General features: G+C 46.1%; 6 protein-coding genes across 6 annotated transcripts; 4 read left to right on the forward strand and 2 right to left on the reverse strand.

The window, feature by feature from the left end:
- Positions 1 to 174: 174 nt before the first annotated feature.
- Positions 175 to 963, reverse strand: TVP23 (Golgi apparatus membrane protein tvp23; the record flags this gene model as incomplete). Its single annotated transcript, XM_049254716.1, has 4 exons — positions 175 to 323; positions 376 to 662; positions 749 to 794; positions 879 to 963. 4 exons carry the CDS (start codon positions 961 to 963, stop codon positions 175 to 177), a joined length of 567 nt encoding a protein of 188 aa, XP_049106233.1.
- A 440-nt stretch (positions 964 to 1,403) lies between these two features.
- Positions 1,404 to 3,160, forward strand: AIM9_3 (Phosphotransferase enzyme; the record flags this gene model as incomplete). The annotated part of the gene is made up of 3 exons (XM_049254717.1): positions 1,404 to 1,427; positions 1,526 to 2,195; positions 2,274 to 3,160. 3 exons carry the CDS (start codon positions 1,404 to 1,406, stop codon positions 3,158 to 3,160), a joined length of 1,581 nt encoding a protein of 526 aa, XP_049106234.1.
- Positions 3,161 to 4,012: 852 nt separating this feature from the next.
- LOZ57_005691 (uncharacterized protein) lies at positions 4,013 to 5,115 on the forward strand (the record flags this gene model as incomplete). Its single annotated transcript, XM_049254718.1, has 3 exons — positions 4,013 to 4,052; positions 4,110 to 4,330; positions 4,402 to 5,115. The coding sequence occupies 3 exons, from the start codon at positions 4,013 to 4,015 to the stop codon at positions 5,113 to 5,115; spliced, it is 975 nt and encodes a 324-aa protein (XP_049106235.1).
- A 486-nt stretch (positions 5,116 to 5,601) lies between these two features.
- LOZ57_005692 (uncharacterized protein) lies at positions 5,602 to 7,941 on the reverse strand (the record flags this gene model as incomplete). The annotated part of the gene is made up of 3 exons (XM_049254719.1): positions 5,602 to 6,187; positions 6,244 to 6,987; positions 7,040 to 7,941. The coding sequence occupies 3 exons, from the start codon at positions 7,939 to 7,941 to the stop codon at positions 5,602 to 5,604; spliced, it is 2,232 nt and encodes a 743-aa protein (XP_049106236.1).
- Positions 7,942 to 9,607: 1,666 nt separating this feature from the next.
- On the forward strand, positions 9,608 to 10,952 carry TVP38 (Tlg2-vesicle protein; the record flags this gene model as incomplete). Its single annotated transcript, XM_049254720.1, has 3 exons — positions 9,608 to 10,095; positions 10,150 to 10,554; positions 10,625 to 10,952. 3 exons carry the CDS (start codon positions 9,608 to 9,610, stop codon positions 10,950 to 10,952), a joined length of 1,221 nt encoding a protein of 406 aa, XP_049106237.1.
- Positions 10,953 to 12,380: 1,428 nt separating this feature from the next.
- LOZ57_005694 (uncharacterized protein) lies at positions 12,381 to 15,644 on the forward strand (the record flags this gene model as incomplete). Its single annotated transcript, XM_049254721.1, has 1 exon — positions 12,381 to 15,644. One exon carries the CDS (start codon positions 12,381 to 12,383, stop codon positions 15,642 to 15,644), a length of 3,264 nt encoding a protein of 1,087 aa, XP_049106238.1.
- Between the last annotated feature and the right edge of the window lie 754 nt (positions 15,645 to 16,398).

The following is a 16,398-nucleotide window of genomic DNA, read 5'->3' on the forward strand; positions in this document are numbered from 1 at the left end:
CGGTTTTCAGTATACATTCCCTGAAAAAACCGTACTCTTGTCATGAACACCAAACGCCCCGTCCAATATAATCACTCGGTAGTAAAACAGCTCTATAGAACCCAGCAAATTATTTTGGATCGTGGAAAATGCCCCAATAAGCTGTAGGGTGAGTCGAAGGTGTGTAAAAACTGCTTATCTGAATAATCTTCCGAACATACCCCGTGTAATGTTGTTTGCAATTCCACCTGATAAAGCGCTACTTGCAAAGTTTGAGGCATGGCTAAAGCGATCGCACCTAGAAAATGCCACCGTATTTGTGATGGTGAGGATGAGCGCAATTGCTATTTATTCAGTTAGAGCCAGAGCCGTCGTAGTTAGGGAATTGAGACATACCAACAAGACTCAGCCAGATGACGCTTTGTAGCCTAACAATAGCCAGAATGGCCAATCCAATCCACAACGCCGGAGTTGCATACAGACTGATCCAAAAGAACCTCTTATCCGTAGCATTAATGGATCGCGTATTGGGATCTGAGCTTTCAAAAACCCAGTGCGAATCTCCTGTAGCAGTGTTGACTTCATTCCACCATCGAAGTCCGACTAGCCTACGACCAGCGATATTTTTCAGGTAATAGAAATCGGCTGAGAGAAAGAGAAGCGTAGCGATGAAAACGAGGACGCTGTGAGAAAGTGATATCAATACGTGTCCTCCAGGTAGCCGTGTATACTCCTGTCCAAAACATTGATAGGAAAGGGCCTGACGAACAAATCATCAATAAACAAGACACCAAATAGGTACATCAGTAAGCTTCCTAATTCGAAAAATCCAGTCAGTCAAAGCCACGATTAGGAGTAACCTTTTTAGAAAGTCCATTTAGGGAACAATGGCCACGCACCTATTCTGAAGCTTAAGAAGAATAATAGTGTGATAGGATGCGCACTAAGGCGCCAATTCAGGTCGCCAGCTTGCAGCTGATCCATATTAGTGAACGCCTGCGACTCCCCTGTGCATACGGAGTACTACGGCTGCTTTCAATGAGATAATCTCATCTGGGAAGCATCGAGGCTCCCACCAGAAGTGTATAATTAAGTGAGTTTGCACGTGACCGTGCCAATTCGCCGAACGGGCCGTACCCCGAAATTCTCAATTTCCAAACACAAACATTCTGAGATAAGAAGAATGATGAGGGTCTTCAAAATTGTGAACCCCTGCCAATAGCAAAGAGAATGTTGAAATATTGATGAGATTAATTTGTGGACTGCACACTATCGCAGCAAATATAAAACTCTCTAGCGCAGAGAAAATACAAACTTGAGATGAGCTCGAGTGAAAACGGCATGGATCTCGGGGTATAGAGGCCGTATTAGTTATCAGTCGGTATTAGGGCTTTTGGCTCCTTCTCAAAGTTCTTGGCTATACGATGTTGGCAAATTCACAAAGGCACGTATTTTAGCGTGCGAGGCGAGTTTTTTGTGATCTCACAAAGAAAATATATCATACCCAGTCCTGCAGTAAGCTGGCTCCGCTCAAGTCCTTGTATAGACAAGGTCCCACCTAACAGCTGCAGCTTCTGTGGGATCGCAATATCCTAGTGACCACACATTCTTTAAGTACACTTCAGGACGTTGGCTTTGGGATGAAGCAAATCAATTACGAAAACGCTATCAGCCTTTTAACGTCCAGCAGCTTAAGGATATTGCAGCAAGTTCTGTCAATGCCGCTACATGTACCCAGATGGTCAAGCTTCCCGAGGGCGCATATAATAAGGCGTTTTTACTTACAATGGATAATGGTGTCCAAATTGTTGCAAGAATCCCCAACCCTTACCTACCCCCCAGAATAGCAACAGCGAGCGAGGTTGCAACCCTTGACTTTCTTCGCAATGAGCTTGATATCCCAGTTCCACGGGTGCTTGCCTGGAGTGGCGAGAAGGACCAACCGGTTGGAACGGAATACATTATCATGGAAAAAGCTCAAGGTGAAGAACTGGGGAAAACTTGGCTGTCCATGGGTATACCTGAAAAAGTGGATTTAGTCTCTCAGATGGTCAGAATACAGGCAAATATCTGTTTTGTAGACTTTAAATACTATGGTAGCTTATATTATCGCGGCGAAACTAATGGCTACCATAATATCCCAGGCGTTCCTAGTCGGTTTTGCATTGGCCCTTCTGCTGCACTTCAATTTTGGGAAGCTGAGCGAAGACATATGGGTAAACACAGGGGACCATGTAAAAACAGGTGGAATTAACTTACTGCTAACTATATGACTGACAGCTTTTGACTATTAGGGTCGTCCCCGGTCTCATATGCTGAAGGTATAGCAAATCGTGAAATGGACTGGATCCGCAGGTTTGCAAAACCACGCAATGTATCTGATCCATTACGACAATCTACAAGCCAAGAATCTCCCAGCTCCCATATCCATCTCCTAGAGAAATATTTGAAAATCCTGCCAGACATAATACCATCAGGCAATGAGTTATCTCGAGCTACGCTTTGGCACTCTGATTTGCATCTTGGAAACATCTTTGTTGAGAATAGTAAAATAGTCAGCATTATTGATTGGCAAGGTTGCATGAGCCTTCCTCTTTTCGTTCAAAGCAAAATACCAAAATTTTTGCGATCCCAGGGTCCTCGTCTTTTCGATCTTCCACCAGCGGCAGGCCTCACCGAGAATGAAAAGCAAGAAACGTTTCTGAGGTATCAACTATCGCAGCTACAGGGATTTTACGTTTCCAAATTTCAATATTTTGATAGTGACATATTTCAGACCCTATCTGATCCCCATGCTACGATCAGACAGCAACTTATTGATTTTGCTGGCTCTACATGGGAAGACGACGGGTTGTTTATTTTCAAACAGATGATGCATCAAGTGTGGCAGAACTGGAATGAATTAGTGGGCGATGCAGACCGCCCGTGCCCCATAGCATTTAGTCCACATGATATTTCGTTGCATGAAGTTGAGAAGAATGCCTGGGATGATTATAGAGAGCTGTTTAGCTCTCTTGATATTCCTATCGATGGCTGGGTCCATTCCCAAGATTTCCGGGCCAAAGCAGAAACATTACAGAATCTGGCAAGAGAAACTCTAGCCTCAGCCGACAACAAAGACGAAGTGCGGCAGGCACTAAATGCGTGGAAACTGACTAATCCAGAGTCTACTAACCCATAGAAGAATATACAAAAATGCACACCCCTAAGCTGAGCTCCTGAATATCCAGGATTGTTAGAATCCACCTTGGTTTTTAGCCATCGGAAGAGGAGCTCGCCCGACCGCCATCTTGTATGATGGCACCTATGAAATTACGTTAGGTACATGAATACATACAAGGAATGCCTATACTTGGAAAGAAGTGTACAGTCGTTGACTGAATTCCAGCGATCTTCTATGCTTATTTTGTCATCATCCGCCAAACACTAGGAATCATAACTGGTATGCCATGGAATTATTTACCTTGACCATCTTTGATCCAGCTAACTAACCTATTTCAATCATCTTGTCTTTCTATTACCCATCCTCTAATAACATATCGTTTTTTTAAACAGGGGTTCTAGAATACTCCGTTGCAGTTATTTAGCTTCTAGGACGAGCTTCAGATGTGATGTCTAAGGTTCTTCTTTAATTAATCTATTACCTTTCTCACTAGCTATATAATTTTCCTACTTTCGTAAGGTTTTCAGACCTAGACATAGAGCATGTATGTACAGCATGTATGTACAAACATACTAAATCAGTGGGCTTAGCGGCAGTGCACTTAAGACACGGACTTCACAGCTGAGAATTTGGGAAGCCCGGCATTTCACCCGTCTATTTCGGTTCTCATCGTCGCTGGCAGTTCCTGGCAAGTTAGCTACATAGTTATGTCAGCATCGTCGTCAAGCCGAGAAGCGAAGTGTGGGGAAGCTTTAACCCGTTCCATAGAGCTCTAGGCTCTCGAATTTACATATATAACTAGTTCATCCGGCTATACTTAGACATTTCGGCCTCGAGAATTAAAGACAGGGAAGCGGAAGTGGTACCAACATGGCCACAAAACAAGCCCTTCGCCGGGCCCTTTTGTACGGTACGCATATCAATTCAATTGCAAAGCATTGCAAATAGCTAATTTCACTCTCTTCAGTGCCTGGCTCAAGCCAGCGAATGCTGGAAAAATCACGAAATCTTGTCGTTGACTGCGTTGCATACGACCTGGAAGACAGCGTAACGGCATCTCAAAAGGATGCGGCGCGCAATATGGTTCGAAACGAGATGGACCAGCCAAAGTTTGATGGAATCAGAGAGCGAGCCGTACGGATCAATTCAGTAGGCAGCGGCCTAGCAGAACGCGATCTACAAGAAATGGTGTGTATGCCCTCGAGGGCAATACTGGGCTCCAGGGCTGCAGAATTGACAGTTGCCGGTAACACGTACAGTTGAAATCGCCCAACCTGTCTACGATAGTGGCTCCCAAAGTCGACTCCGCCTCTGATCTTCGCTTCATACACGATATGGTAGAGCATGCGCGTTCTACCGCCCCGGCTTTCACTCCCCGTTCGCCTATATCCATTTTGGCTCTCATTGAAAGTGCCAAATCTCTCACAAATCTTTCTGAAATCTGTACCACGTCAACTCTGTTATCTGGCCTAATATTTGCTGCTGAAGACTTCGCACTTGATTTAAGTATTACCCGTACACCTTCTCTGTCGGAATTTCTCTATGCTAGATCCGCCATTGTTACAGCCGCGCGAGCACACAATCTTCCTTCCACGATTGATCTTGTATGTACTTCCTATGGCGCCAAAGCCGGAACAAATCCAAAGCAGGAACAAGCGATCGATATTCTAAGGTCTGAAGCAGAAGATGGCAAAAGACTAGGCTTCAATGGAAAGCAATGCATTCATCCTTCACAGATATCCGTTGTGCAGGATATTTTTAGTCCAGGGAGAAAGGAGCTAGAATGGGCAGTACGGGTGTCTATCGCAGATGATAAGGCTTCGAAGCAGGGAAGAGGAGCGTGGACGCTTGATGGCAAAATGATTGATGTCCCTGTAGCTGAAAAGGCCAGGGCTATCGTGAGAAAGGCAGAAGAGTGTGGTATGGATGTTACAGCATACATGGAGGAGTGGAAAGCCCAGGAACCTCAATAAGTTTTCATTATGCCATAAAGTATCGTACCCAACGGCATTTTTAAAATTGTCTCGCGTCGCCTAAGCTATGGCCCGCGGTGACATATAACTATCCCGAACAGAAACCACACGGCGTTGACCGCAACTTTCTAACGAATACAACACTTCCATGACCTGGAATTATCACAAGCAGCCTATAGGCACTAGATAGAGGAGATCGGGTTCAACCAAATAATCATGATATTCAAAGAAAAGTCTTGAGAGTCATATCACATAAGCTATTTCGACATTCAGTGGCCTTACATGGCAACTCTAAAATAGCAACTGCTGTTCTCGATAATTACTCCGAGGGCAGTTGTTCTAAGCTCGACACTTTCACTAAGGTAGGGGTGAGGATTTTCACCAAAACCTTTATGGAGAAAGCCAATCTGAAGGAGGCGGCTAGAAACCGCCAGAAAGGCAGGGCGCCGACGCGCCAGGTAACCATTATCAGGCCAAGGGAGGCCTCTATCTCTTTTCGGGTTCTTCCCTTTTCAAAAGTTGTATTTTGCCCATCTTAGGGGCCATCGTGGAGCATCCAGCATCGAGGCTGTCCTTAACATCCTGAAGGGCTTTTTTATCCTCATTTAAATCTTTTCCATTCATCTTTGAAAGCCTTTTGCTCCGGTCGCTGCTCGTGGGATCTATACCAAGCACTCCTCCGATGTACCCACCACGCTCGCTCGGCACGTTGAACTCACAAAATACGTATTGCCAGTCTGTAAGCCAATTCTTTACAGCTTTTCCGATCTTGTCCTTTCCATTTTTGCTGTGGTGACCAGTACCCGTAATGGCATAGAGAAGTTTTCGGTTCACCTTCGCATTTTCTTTAAGGGTATTTTCTAGGTGCTCAATTGCCTCGCCGGGATGGAATCCATGTAGATCAACGTATAGTTCATGGTCAGGATTGGATTCTAATTCTTTAATGCCAGAGTCATAAAGGTGACGCGCAGCTTCACGGTAACAACGGCGCATCGCCTCATTCTCAGCCTGGCCACGAAGGGACAAAGCCTTTGCAGCCCTTGCGTCGTTACGGTTCCATGCTTGAGCAGCACTACAATGAGGTAAGAAACAAGTTGAAGATAAAGATTTAAAAGAGTTAGTCCTCACCTTTGAAGAAACTTATTTCTGACATTACCATGTGTGATCGCATCCACACGACATTTGACATATAGTTGATTAGTACGAGGGCCTGTTTCAAGCCACGGCAAATGTTGGGGTGTAGGTATTGAAGGAGAAGCACCGACACTCTCGTTATTATCATTGACAGGACGTATGGCCTTGGGTGTACCCTTGCGTTGGTTTGAGGAGGGTGACATTCGAACTACGTCAGCGATAGAGTTTTGTGAGGCCTCCTTATTAACATTTCCGTCCCGGGTGAGGTTATGTCCACCACGTTTTCCATGGTGCTTTTTGCCCGAGGCCTTTGGATTCAGTGATGAGAGGGTGGGAAACATCTCCGGGTCATCAACGGACAGTGCAGATCCGGCGGAATCGCGCTGTTGATGTCGACTAGTTGGTCGTGAATGGGGTCGTGAAGATTGACCTAGCAGGCTATTTCTATTTCGAACATTAGAAGGAGAAACTCCGCGGTGGTGTGGATTGGAGCTAGGCATAAACTGAGCTGAAGGCTTTTGAGGGTAGAATGTAGGCCACTGATCACCGATCGCTTGCTGCAAAGCTGGGAAAGCCTCATAGTTGTCGTGCGGATGTAGCATTTGCTGGGACTGTGTCGCCGAAGAGCCAAAGGTTGTGTTAGCATTCACCCCAAAGTTGAGGCATCCGACCAACGCGGAGGGGTCATGGGAAAAAGGGCAGGCATCTCCAGCAAGGCAATTGCCCACCAGCCAGTATCTACGCATGTGTAAGCCTCCTAGAGACAGAGTGGGTAGACAGTATAACCTACTTGCAGATATGATTTGTCAAATCGTGACTGAAGCGACAGTCCGCGCGAAGACATTGGCCGGTGGATAACCAGTATTTGCAAACAATCGGGCTCCGGGTTTGATTTGACGGCGTCGAAGGACGTGAAAGTTCCATAGCCATGGACTTCCCAACCAGAATTCTGCCTTCATTGCTCGAGGTTGCAGTATTGTTCACAGCGTCCTTTTCGGTCAAAGCAGCTATCGTCGCGCCAAGATCGTAACCGTTGGCCACCAGCGCCGCCTCAATGTCATCGTTTGAATTCCTGTCGCCCAAAACAGATCGTAATATATCATATGGACTCATATCATTTGGGGCTACCCACTCCGGAGCAGCGCCGCTCAGGGCGGTAGACGACACAGTGCTCTTGGCATCTTCGTTCACCAGCCAATCTACATTATCACTCCCTAGGTCACCATATTCCGGTATTGATGTTTTTTCAGCAAATTCGTATGCATTGAGGCTGGGGCTGTGGGGAATTGGCTGAACGAACGCAAGGCGAGGTGAGGGGCGAGGGGACGTAAAGGGGGATGCCGTCAAGGACCGAGGGGTACGGGGAAAGCCACCACGCGGAACGGGAAAGCCGGAGAGGGCAGCGGTACTGGTAGACGGGGAAGATATGGGAGTCGATGAGTGAGTGAGCTGCCACGATGCAGGCGAAGAGCGGCGGATGACAGTATGTCGAAGCGGGGGAGGCGAGGCGCCGCCCTTCAGGGAGTTGCGATGGCGCCAGAGGACATCCAGCACAGCATTCTCTAGAGCTGTTCCCTCTAACTGAGCCTTGTCGCGCAGAAACTCTTCTAGTCTTTCTGCCTTTTCCTCCTCGTCAATATCAGCATCGTTGAGAACAGGCAAGCATGATTCAAAGATCTCCTCTGCAACCATGGCTGCTGAGGGGCGATTCGAGCAGCTATAGGGTTAGTAAAAGTAAAGGCATAAACAAAGATGTTGATCTAAATCAAGATGATAGATGAATGCTCATTTTGAAATATAAATAAAAGCTCGGGCGGGGATCAGAAGATGAGATGAGGTGAAGGATGGCCACCTAACTCGACGTGTTACATGATAGACTATGTACAAGAAAGAGCTGAAGATATCAAAAGAAAAGTGTGAAGCGGCAACAACCACAGCAACAGTGAAACAGTGCTGTCTAGTTATTGAATGAAGTAAAACAACGACATGAGGCTGGTGGTGCTTGTAGTGAATCTCAAGGTCTGTTTGCTCAGCCTTAGTGAACCAACTAGCACCAGCACCTCAACCTCACCCCAAACTCTAGTCAACACAGGAAACTCTCTACAGGCCCGCCACAACCCAGATCAAAACAACTTGCTGCATTTATTTAGGGGTTTCTCTGACATGTTTTTTGTCCAGTGCATTTTTAGTAACTCCTACAGGGTACATTCTGGAATCATTGCAACACTTTAGCTAACTCAATTTAACAAGCTACCATATGGTCTGTGTAGAGTGGTTGATGATAAAAGCTACTTAAAACATCATAAACAGCGTTCATTTTAGATATGCTATAGATGGGATTTGCAGTTGAGTGTACTATGTTGACATTGTTATACAAAAAATATTCCAATAATATCTATCTGGGCGCAGTATGATTGCTAGAACATAGCAAGTTTGCTACTATCTTGACTGGAGAGTCTGAAATGAATTGTCTGTCATCTTCTTGTTTCATTGAGTTAGGTTGCCGACCAAGTTCATTTAAGCTGCCACTCTACAGAATACTCCGTACAGATTGCTCTGTATTCATACTATATTGTGAAACTCTCATTGTGTGTGTGTGGTGTCGCGTAGAAGAACAGCTCAGCGGCGTTGGGGGATAGCAGACGTGCTTCGAACGATATACGGCTCTTCAGCTTTGTCTTGGTCTGGCAGGCGATGCCTCGACCGGCGGCATAGTAGAAGCGAGCGGGATACTGTTTAGGGTGAGTAGCAGGCAGAGAATGGATGATCGGGTTGGTCGCAACAAAGGAACGCAGCTTGTTGTACAGAGTACTCCGTAGTTAAACTAACTATAAACCACCCTTGTGGAGTGCTCAAGACGGATGTTGGGGGTGAACCATATAGTCTCTGCTTCTCCACTCTCTGGCTGCGCGTTCTCCTGCGGCTAAAAATCCTGCAAAGCATATCGGATGCACTCGGCGAGGGAGCGAGGCTCGGCCCGCTGACTAAGCCACCAGCACAACAGCCCGGGCTTGGCAACACAGCAAGTTACGTGATGATCTGTGGCTGCAGGCGGGCTGTCGAGACATCTCTCGACCGTCATACCTGCTCGAACACCGCATTTCATTCAATTTGCGGCTGATATATGATTCTCCGGCCGGTCTTCCTCCTTCCAGTTGCAATGTACTGACCCCTGCCTCGCTGCGGTGATATTTCCTCGCGTTTAACTTACCGGGTACTCCGGAAGCTGATCAACTAACTAGCCGTTTCGCCCACGAACACCGCGAACTGATGACCAGGCATAAGAATTAACTTGCCTTCTCAAACAGAGGCTGGATAACACAGCGTCAATATCAATTGCCGCTTTTTTCACCTAGAAATGCCCATGCACTCTCACCTAGATGCCGCTGAGCTGCTTCCGGCCTCACCTCTATCTCGAGAGCAATCTATCTCCCCTGGCCTAGAACCAATTCGCCCACCATGGAGCCGGCCACGCTCCAGTCTCAGCCGCCGTAGGCGTACTTCGTCCACCTTCTCCCTCGTGGCGTCCGTCGGATTCCGTGATAAGGCCATTAATCGTATTAGAAGAACCTATATCCGGCTCTACGACCTTTGGACAGAATTGACAGTATGGCAGAAGGTTGTGACTATATTTGCGTTTTTGGTCGTTTCGGCATTTACTGTTGGATTTATGATACTCTCAGGCCATATATTCAAATGGCTGGAACCCGTTGCCTCGGACTGGGAGAAATCCCCTCTGGTGTATTTTGTTCTATGGGTTTGCACGTTTATAGTATCCTTTCCACCCCTAATTGGCTGGTCTGCTATTGGGACAGTATGTGGCTATTTGTTTGGTATATGGAAAGGGTATATTACGAGTGTTCTTCAGTGCTATTATCAGATTGCTAATGTGTTGCTTAGTTGGATAGTATTCGCTACAGCAACAGTTGTCGGATCAACATGTGCTTTTATACTATCTCGCACAATATTCTCTGAATTCGTACATCGCATTATCAAACATGATAAGCGCTTCGCAGCTCTTGCCCTGACCTTAAAATACGATGGGCTGAAGCTTCTGTGCATGATCCGACTTTGTCCACTACCGTATTCAGTATGCAATGGAGCAATATCAACGTTTCCTACAGTGCAACCACTCATGTATGGTCTTGCCACGGCCATAATAACTCCAAAATTATTTGTGGCAACTTTTATTGGCAGCAGGCTTCGCATTCTCGCCCAGAGCGGAGAAAAAATGGGTGCGATCCCGAAAGCTATCAATATCACTAGCATTATTATCGGCGTCTGCATTGGAATATTTACTGGCTGGTATATATATAGACGGTACTCAGTATATCCCGCCTAGTTACATTTTCTCAACTAACAAATATACTCACAGTACCCTCGCTCGTGCTGCTGAACTTGAGGCTGAAGAACGGGCAATTCTCGCGCAAGCAGCTTCCGATCCGTCACAGCTGCCCCCGCCTGGCTCCTTCGCTGATGATCCTGACGAATTCATGGCTGCATCCAGCCCGCTGGATCGGGATGAGGAAGAGCAAATCGGCTTCAGAGATCAAGAACGCGAGCTTCGGAGGGATATAGATAATGACCACGTAGCAATAGACACTCGAGGCTATCAGGACGAGCTCACAGATAATGATTCTGACATTTTCGGGGAAGGGGACGGCGAGATAGATGATACTTATAGTTTACATCGGCGGACTTGACGCCACACGGTTCTGGTTTACACTTACGGTGTATAGGATATAGGAATTGACTGATTTAACTAGGGCAGGGTATACATGCTTTTAGACTACATTGGAGCGAATTTTATTGCAATATATAGTTCTTCAATTGATTTGCAGTGAGCTAGCAATTTCTTAATTTCCAAAACTCGATTTGTACAGAAACACCTTATCGAGGCCTCGGAAACAGGTGATCAAAGGCGTTTGTTATACTCATTTCGTAGAGAGTAAGACAAAGCCATTTACACTTTCTGCGGATGCTTTCTAGCGCTTATGAGTAAGATGTCCTCTGGTTTCTGTAGTCAAAATGAGGATATTCAGGTTGTATTGGAAATAAGGGAGTATGTATTATGAGGGCCGATCGTTACTAATGTGGGGTTTATGTTACTGTCTCGAACACATATGCAATCCCGACACAGATATATGCATATCTTGCGCACTCGGGTAACGCTCATTAGGGGGAGTAGGTGAAAAAGGAGCTCGGGAAATCGTAGAACTGAACGTGTATTAGCATATAGTAGTATGGAGGTTAGGCGCACTACAAAGACAAGCGGATATGCATATTATGTATTATGGGGTTGGGTTTTCCTCTCTTCCACAAGCTAAAGTGGGTTGCAAGCGAGACCACACATTGGATGCAAAGCCGGCAATATCAGATGGATATGATCAAGAACATCTCCTACAGGGCCGCAAATACGCTGCCGAGCCCCGAGGTCTTATATTATGTCTTTGGTCCGTGGGTGAAAGTGGCATGATTTGGGTGCAGTGAAGGGCAGACGTTGCGAGACGATGTCAGTCTGAAATGTACGCTGGGGACGACGTCTATGTAACATTTCGGGTCCTAGCGAAGGGGGCCTATGTATCCATGTTGAACTGCCGTGAAGTAGAAGAGGACCTGGTGGGTTTTATGCAGTGGAATTGTCTCGACACAGATTCTTTGTGAAGCTGAAGGATGTATGTAACTCCATAGCTATCGCCTGAATGATGGTCGGTCTGGTCTCTACGCCTTTCCGCTAAAAAGCGCCATTCGAAGCAAGTAGTAAGTACCCCCCAACCCCTTTCATATACGCTTATGTTTTCCACTACGACTTCTTTCCAATCAATTTTGCACAGAATTGAAATATCTAATTTTGATCTTTAGATCATTGTGAGAAGGAAGCCCCATTTTTCTAATCCCATGCCAAAGCAGACCCGACAACATCTTGCGTCAGGCGAGTTTCTCAGACTTAGCGCACAAGAATGGCGTTGTTATCCAATTTTCAATAAGGCCGTTAATGTTAAGAAAGAAGAAAGATAGCCTTCAACTGTGTTGATAGGCCGGCCTTGTTATTCATACTACACCTAAGTCCTATACATACAGATTCTCCGACCTCCCTACTGTGATTCGAGTATATTGTTGCTTGCCCCGAAATGGTTGGCATAGGCGGCAGTGCATTAAATAACGGCGAAGCTTTATCGGAGCCGGCCAATGTTGTTGAATCAGAAAGGTTGCTAATCAAAACCGAGTCAGATGCCAAATTGGGTCATGAGACGTTTGAGCAACATGGCTTGCCAGCAGGCACTACCTCCCCTAAGAGACCGAAAGAGCAATGCCAGTCAAAGAATGAGGAACATAAACAAACACAAAATAGACCACTTACTTCTCACTGGCCTTCCAATTTACCCGTCAAACCTTTGTGTGACCGAGGCGATAGTTCTGAGGACTCACAAAGGTCATTTCAGGATTCAGAAATCCCGTATACTCCAAGTAGATCAATGACTTCGGCATCTTTGATCTCACCACTTCCCATTGACAAGCCTACTACCCCAGACGCTCAAAGTGGGTTCACGCTCGGTACCCCCCCTACTCCCTCACCGGAACACTTGTCGCTCCAGAATAAACAGAAACCGGCTATTTTTAACCAAGCCCGCCCAAGATCGTCAATTCCTTACAGATTGTCCTCGTCGGCTTATGCTCAACAGTGTGTGGCTGCAGCCCATGCCTCACGATTAAACCCGTACGCTCTTCATGAAGGTGAACAGGAGATACTACAAGACCATCTTTGTCACCTTCATGTCACAGCGTATCTCTCTATTCGAAATGGTATTCTTCGATTATGGACCCGAAACCCTATGCTTAGCGTCACAAAAGAAGAGGCACTTGGTTGCGCAAAGGACTGGAGATGGATGAATCTTGCTTCTGTTGCTTATAACTGGCTTGTACGCGGTGGTTATATAAATTTCGGTTGTGTCGACATACCAAAGAATCCCAGTGCTTTAAAAGGAGCCCGTAAAAAAGAGCGACAAACAATAGTAATAATAGGCGCAGGCATGGCTGGTCTCGGATGTGCTAGACAGGTGCAGAATTTGTTTCAAAATCTGGATGAGAATTCGGTTTCACCAAAAGTGATTGTGCTTGAGGGACGACGGCGAATTGGTGGCCGTATTTACTCTCATCCGCTGAAATCTCTAAACTCAGATGTCCTAGAGCCTGGTTTACGATCCACTGCTGAAATGGGGGCTCAGATTGTTGTAGGGTTTGACCACGGGAATCCTTTAGATCCCATTATCCGTGCGCAGTTAGCCTTACGATACCATCTCTTACGAGACATTTCCACCATACATGACTCTGATGGCCAGCCTGCGGATGAATTTCAGGATGCTATGGTCGAAAAGCTTTATTATGATATTCTCAATCGCTCTGGAACGTATCGCCACAAAACGAAGATTAATAAGACGGCTGAGGGCAATCGTGAATTACTAGACTCTGGACGAGATACTTTCTTAGATGACGGCGTTACAATCAAACAGTATGAAGATGCGGCAGCCTTTGGGACAATAGATATGCTGCTTCCAGCGCAAAGACTTCGGCGTGGGGTGGGTCATCGAACGGCGGATATCAAACCAGTGGTCTCCCCCCAGCTCGCCAATATTGAAATTACTGAAGAAATTCCTGCTGCTCTGGCATACCAGGCCATGGGGTGGAAGTTGCGCGATGGTATCTCCAGTTCCGCTACGATTTCTTTGGATGAAATGGCCAAAGGATCGGAAACCCCAACACTTGGTGCTATTATGGATGAAGCGATCCGCCAGTGTCAAGAATTCCTACCGTTGACCCCAAAAGACATGAGGCTGCTCAACTGGCACTACGCGAACCTAGAGTACGCCAATGCTGCCAATCTCGGGAGTCTTAGCTTATCAGGTTGGGACCAGGATATGGGCAACGAATTCGAGGGTGAACATGCGCAGATTATCGGAGGATATCAACAAGTTCCACAGGGTTTGTGGTCTTACCCTACGAAGCTCGATGTACGCACCAACAAGATAGTTTCAAAGATTTGCTTTAAAGAAAATGATGTGCCAAAAGCGAAAGCCAGAATTCACCTTGCCGATGGTGAGGTAATTACGGCAGATAAAGTCGTTCTCACCGCTCCTCTTGGTGTCTTGAAAAGCAAATCCATATCATTTTCACCCGCTTTGCCATCCTGGAAACTAGATGCTATCGATAGATTAGGATTTGGTGTTATGAATAAGGTGATATTAGTGTTTGAAACACCATTTTGGGACATCGAAAGGGATATGATTGGGCTCCTACGTGAGCCAACCATCTCGGGTAGTCTATCCCAAGCAGATTATGCCCCTGGGCGCGGCAAGTTCTACTTATTCTGGAACTGCATAAAGATGAGTGGCCTGCCGATGCTTATCGCTCTGATGGCGGGGGATTCCGCGCACCAGGCCGAGCATTCTTCGGATTCAGAGATTCTTCGCGATGTCATGTCTCAACTTCGAAGTGTCTTTAAAAATACAGTTGTGACCGATCCTCTGGAGACAATCATTACTCGCTGGGGCCAAGATAAATTCTCCCGTGGCAGTTATTCGTATGTGGCTGCAGAAGCCTTACCAGGAGATTACGATCTCATGGCGAAGTCCATTGGAAATCTGTATTTTGCTGGAGAAGCAACGTGCGGTACACACCCTGCCACGGTACATGGTGCATATTTATCTGGATTACGTGCTGCAAGAGAAGTTTTTGAATCAATCGTCGGACCAGTTACAGTCCCCAGCCCTCTTGTACTGCCCAAAGATGCAGTGCCTTCTGGTGGCCCCACTATAACGCCCCCTAACGTATCCTCCCAACCAGCAACAGCTAATTCTAAGAAACGCAAAGCACCTCCATCCAATATAAATAACATCAAAGGGAAAATGGTGGCATCTCCTGGTCGACAGGCAAACGTCGCCGATGTCCTTTACAAAGAAGCTTATGACAAGGCAATGTGGGATGCTATTGTCCTAGAACTAGGGCCTGCAAAACCAAGGCCGCGAAAACAACCACTAAACCCTTTTCTTCTGTATCAAAAAGACTACTGGTTTGTCTGCAAGGCACAATGTGACGATGCCCACCGTCAGGCGACAGGTAATTCCGAAGCCAGGGCCCCCCGTGATGAAATCCGCCAGTCGTTAGGAAAAATGTGGCGCGATGCACCCGAGGATATAAAAAAGCCATACCTTGAGCAAATCGATGTAAATCGCAAAACGAATGATGAGGGGCTGTCTAAGTGGAAAGACGATACTGTGGAGTGGGAACGGCGAACCTACGAGGTCAAAGACCGGTGGTGTGCGACACACCCATATGATGAATTTGTACAAGCCATGAAAATGTGCCTAGCCGATGATGGCAGCAGTAAAAACTTCTAGGAACATTGGCTAATGTCTACTCTCGCCAGCAGCTAATAATAGGCATGCTAAGACGTATTTTCTTCTTTCTATCTGTATGTTTATGGGGAGATTGCATGGAAGGAGCGTTGGCATTAGCGACAGCATCATGGATATATTTTATTTGAATCTGCATTTTCCCTCTTTCTGTGCATATTTAGATCCTTCTTCGGGGTCCAAAGCTCTCGCCTATCTGCCTTTTGACTGTTGATAGTCTACTTTTAGTTATCCTACCTCATTTTCCGTACCTGCCAAAACATCACTGGCTACCAGGCGGTATGCCATTCACTTAAGACTTCGTATTTACTAAGGTCTGGTCTTCGAAAATTACTCTGTAGGCCAAACTGTTTGCCTACAACTAGGATTATTAGTAATAAATTAGTCAGCCAATCGCCGGGTACTATTAATTAGGTTAACTAGCTGAGTTTAGGTATGTGCATCCCTCAACATCCAACTTGAAGAAATAGCAGAACTGCCTAGGACAGCAGTTTGAAACACAGAAGGATTAACTGATTATCTACTTAATAAAGCAGACAAACCCATCGCTCAACCTTATTCAAATGAAATTGACAAAAAACGGCTCTTATCCATTCCATACCTCCAGAAAGTGAAACTAAGAGAAAGTCAAGAAGATGTCACAGAAAAGCTGTCAAAGACCCTTCAACTGCCGTTAAGCTTTTTATGGAAGGCTCATTTTGTACTATAAATATGCTAGTGTCAGTATTGGCAGCAGCAT

The sequence above is a fragment of the Ophidiomyces ophidiicola genome (assembly GCF_022830035.1).
Source record: "Ophidiomyces ophidiicola strain CBS 122913 chromosome Unknown scaffold_31, whole genome shotgun sequence".
In the NCBI taxonomy this organism is placed as follows: Eukaryota; Fungi; Ascomycota; class Eurotiomycetes; order Onygenales; family Onygenaceae; genus Ophidiomyces; species Ophidiomyces ophidiicola.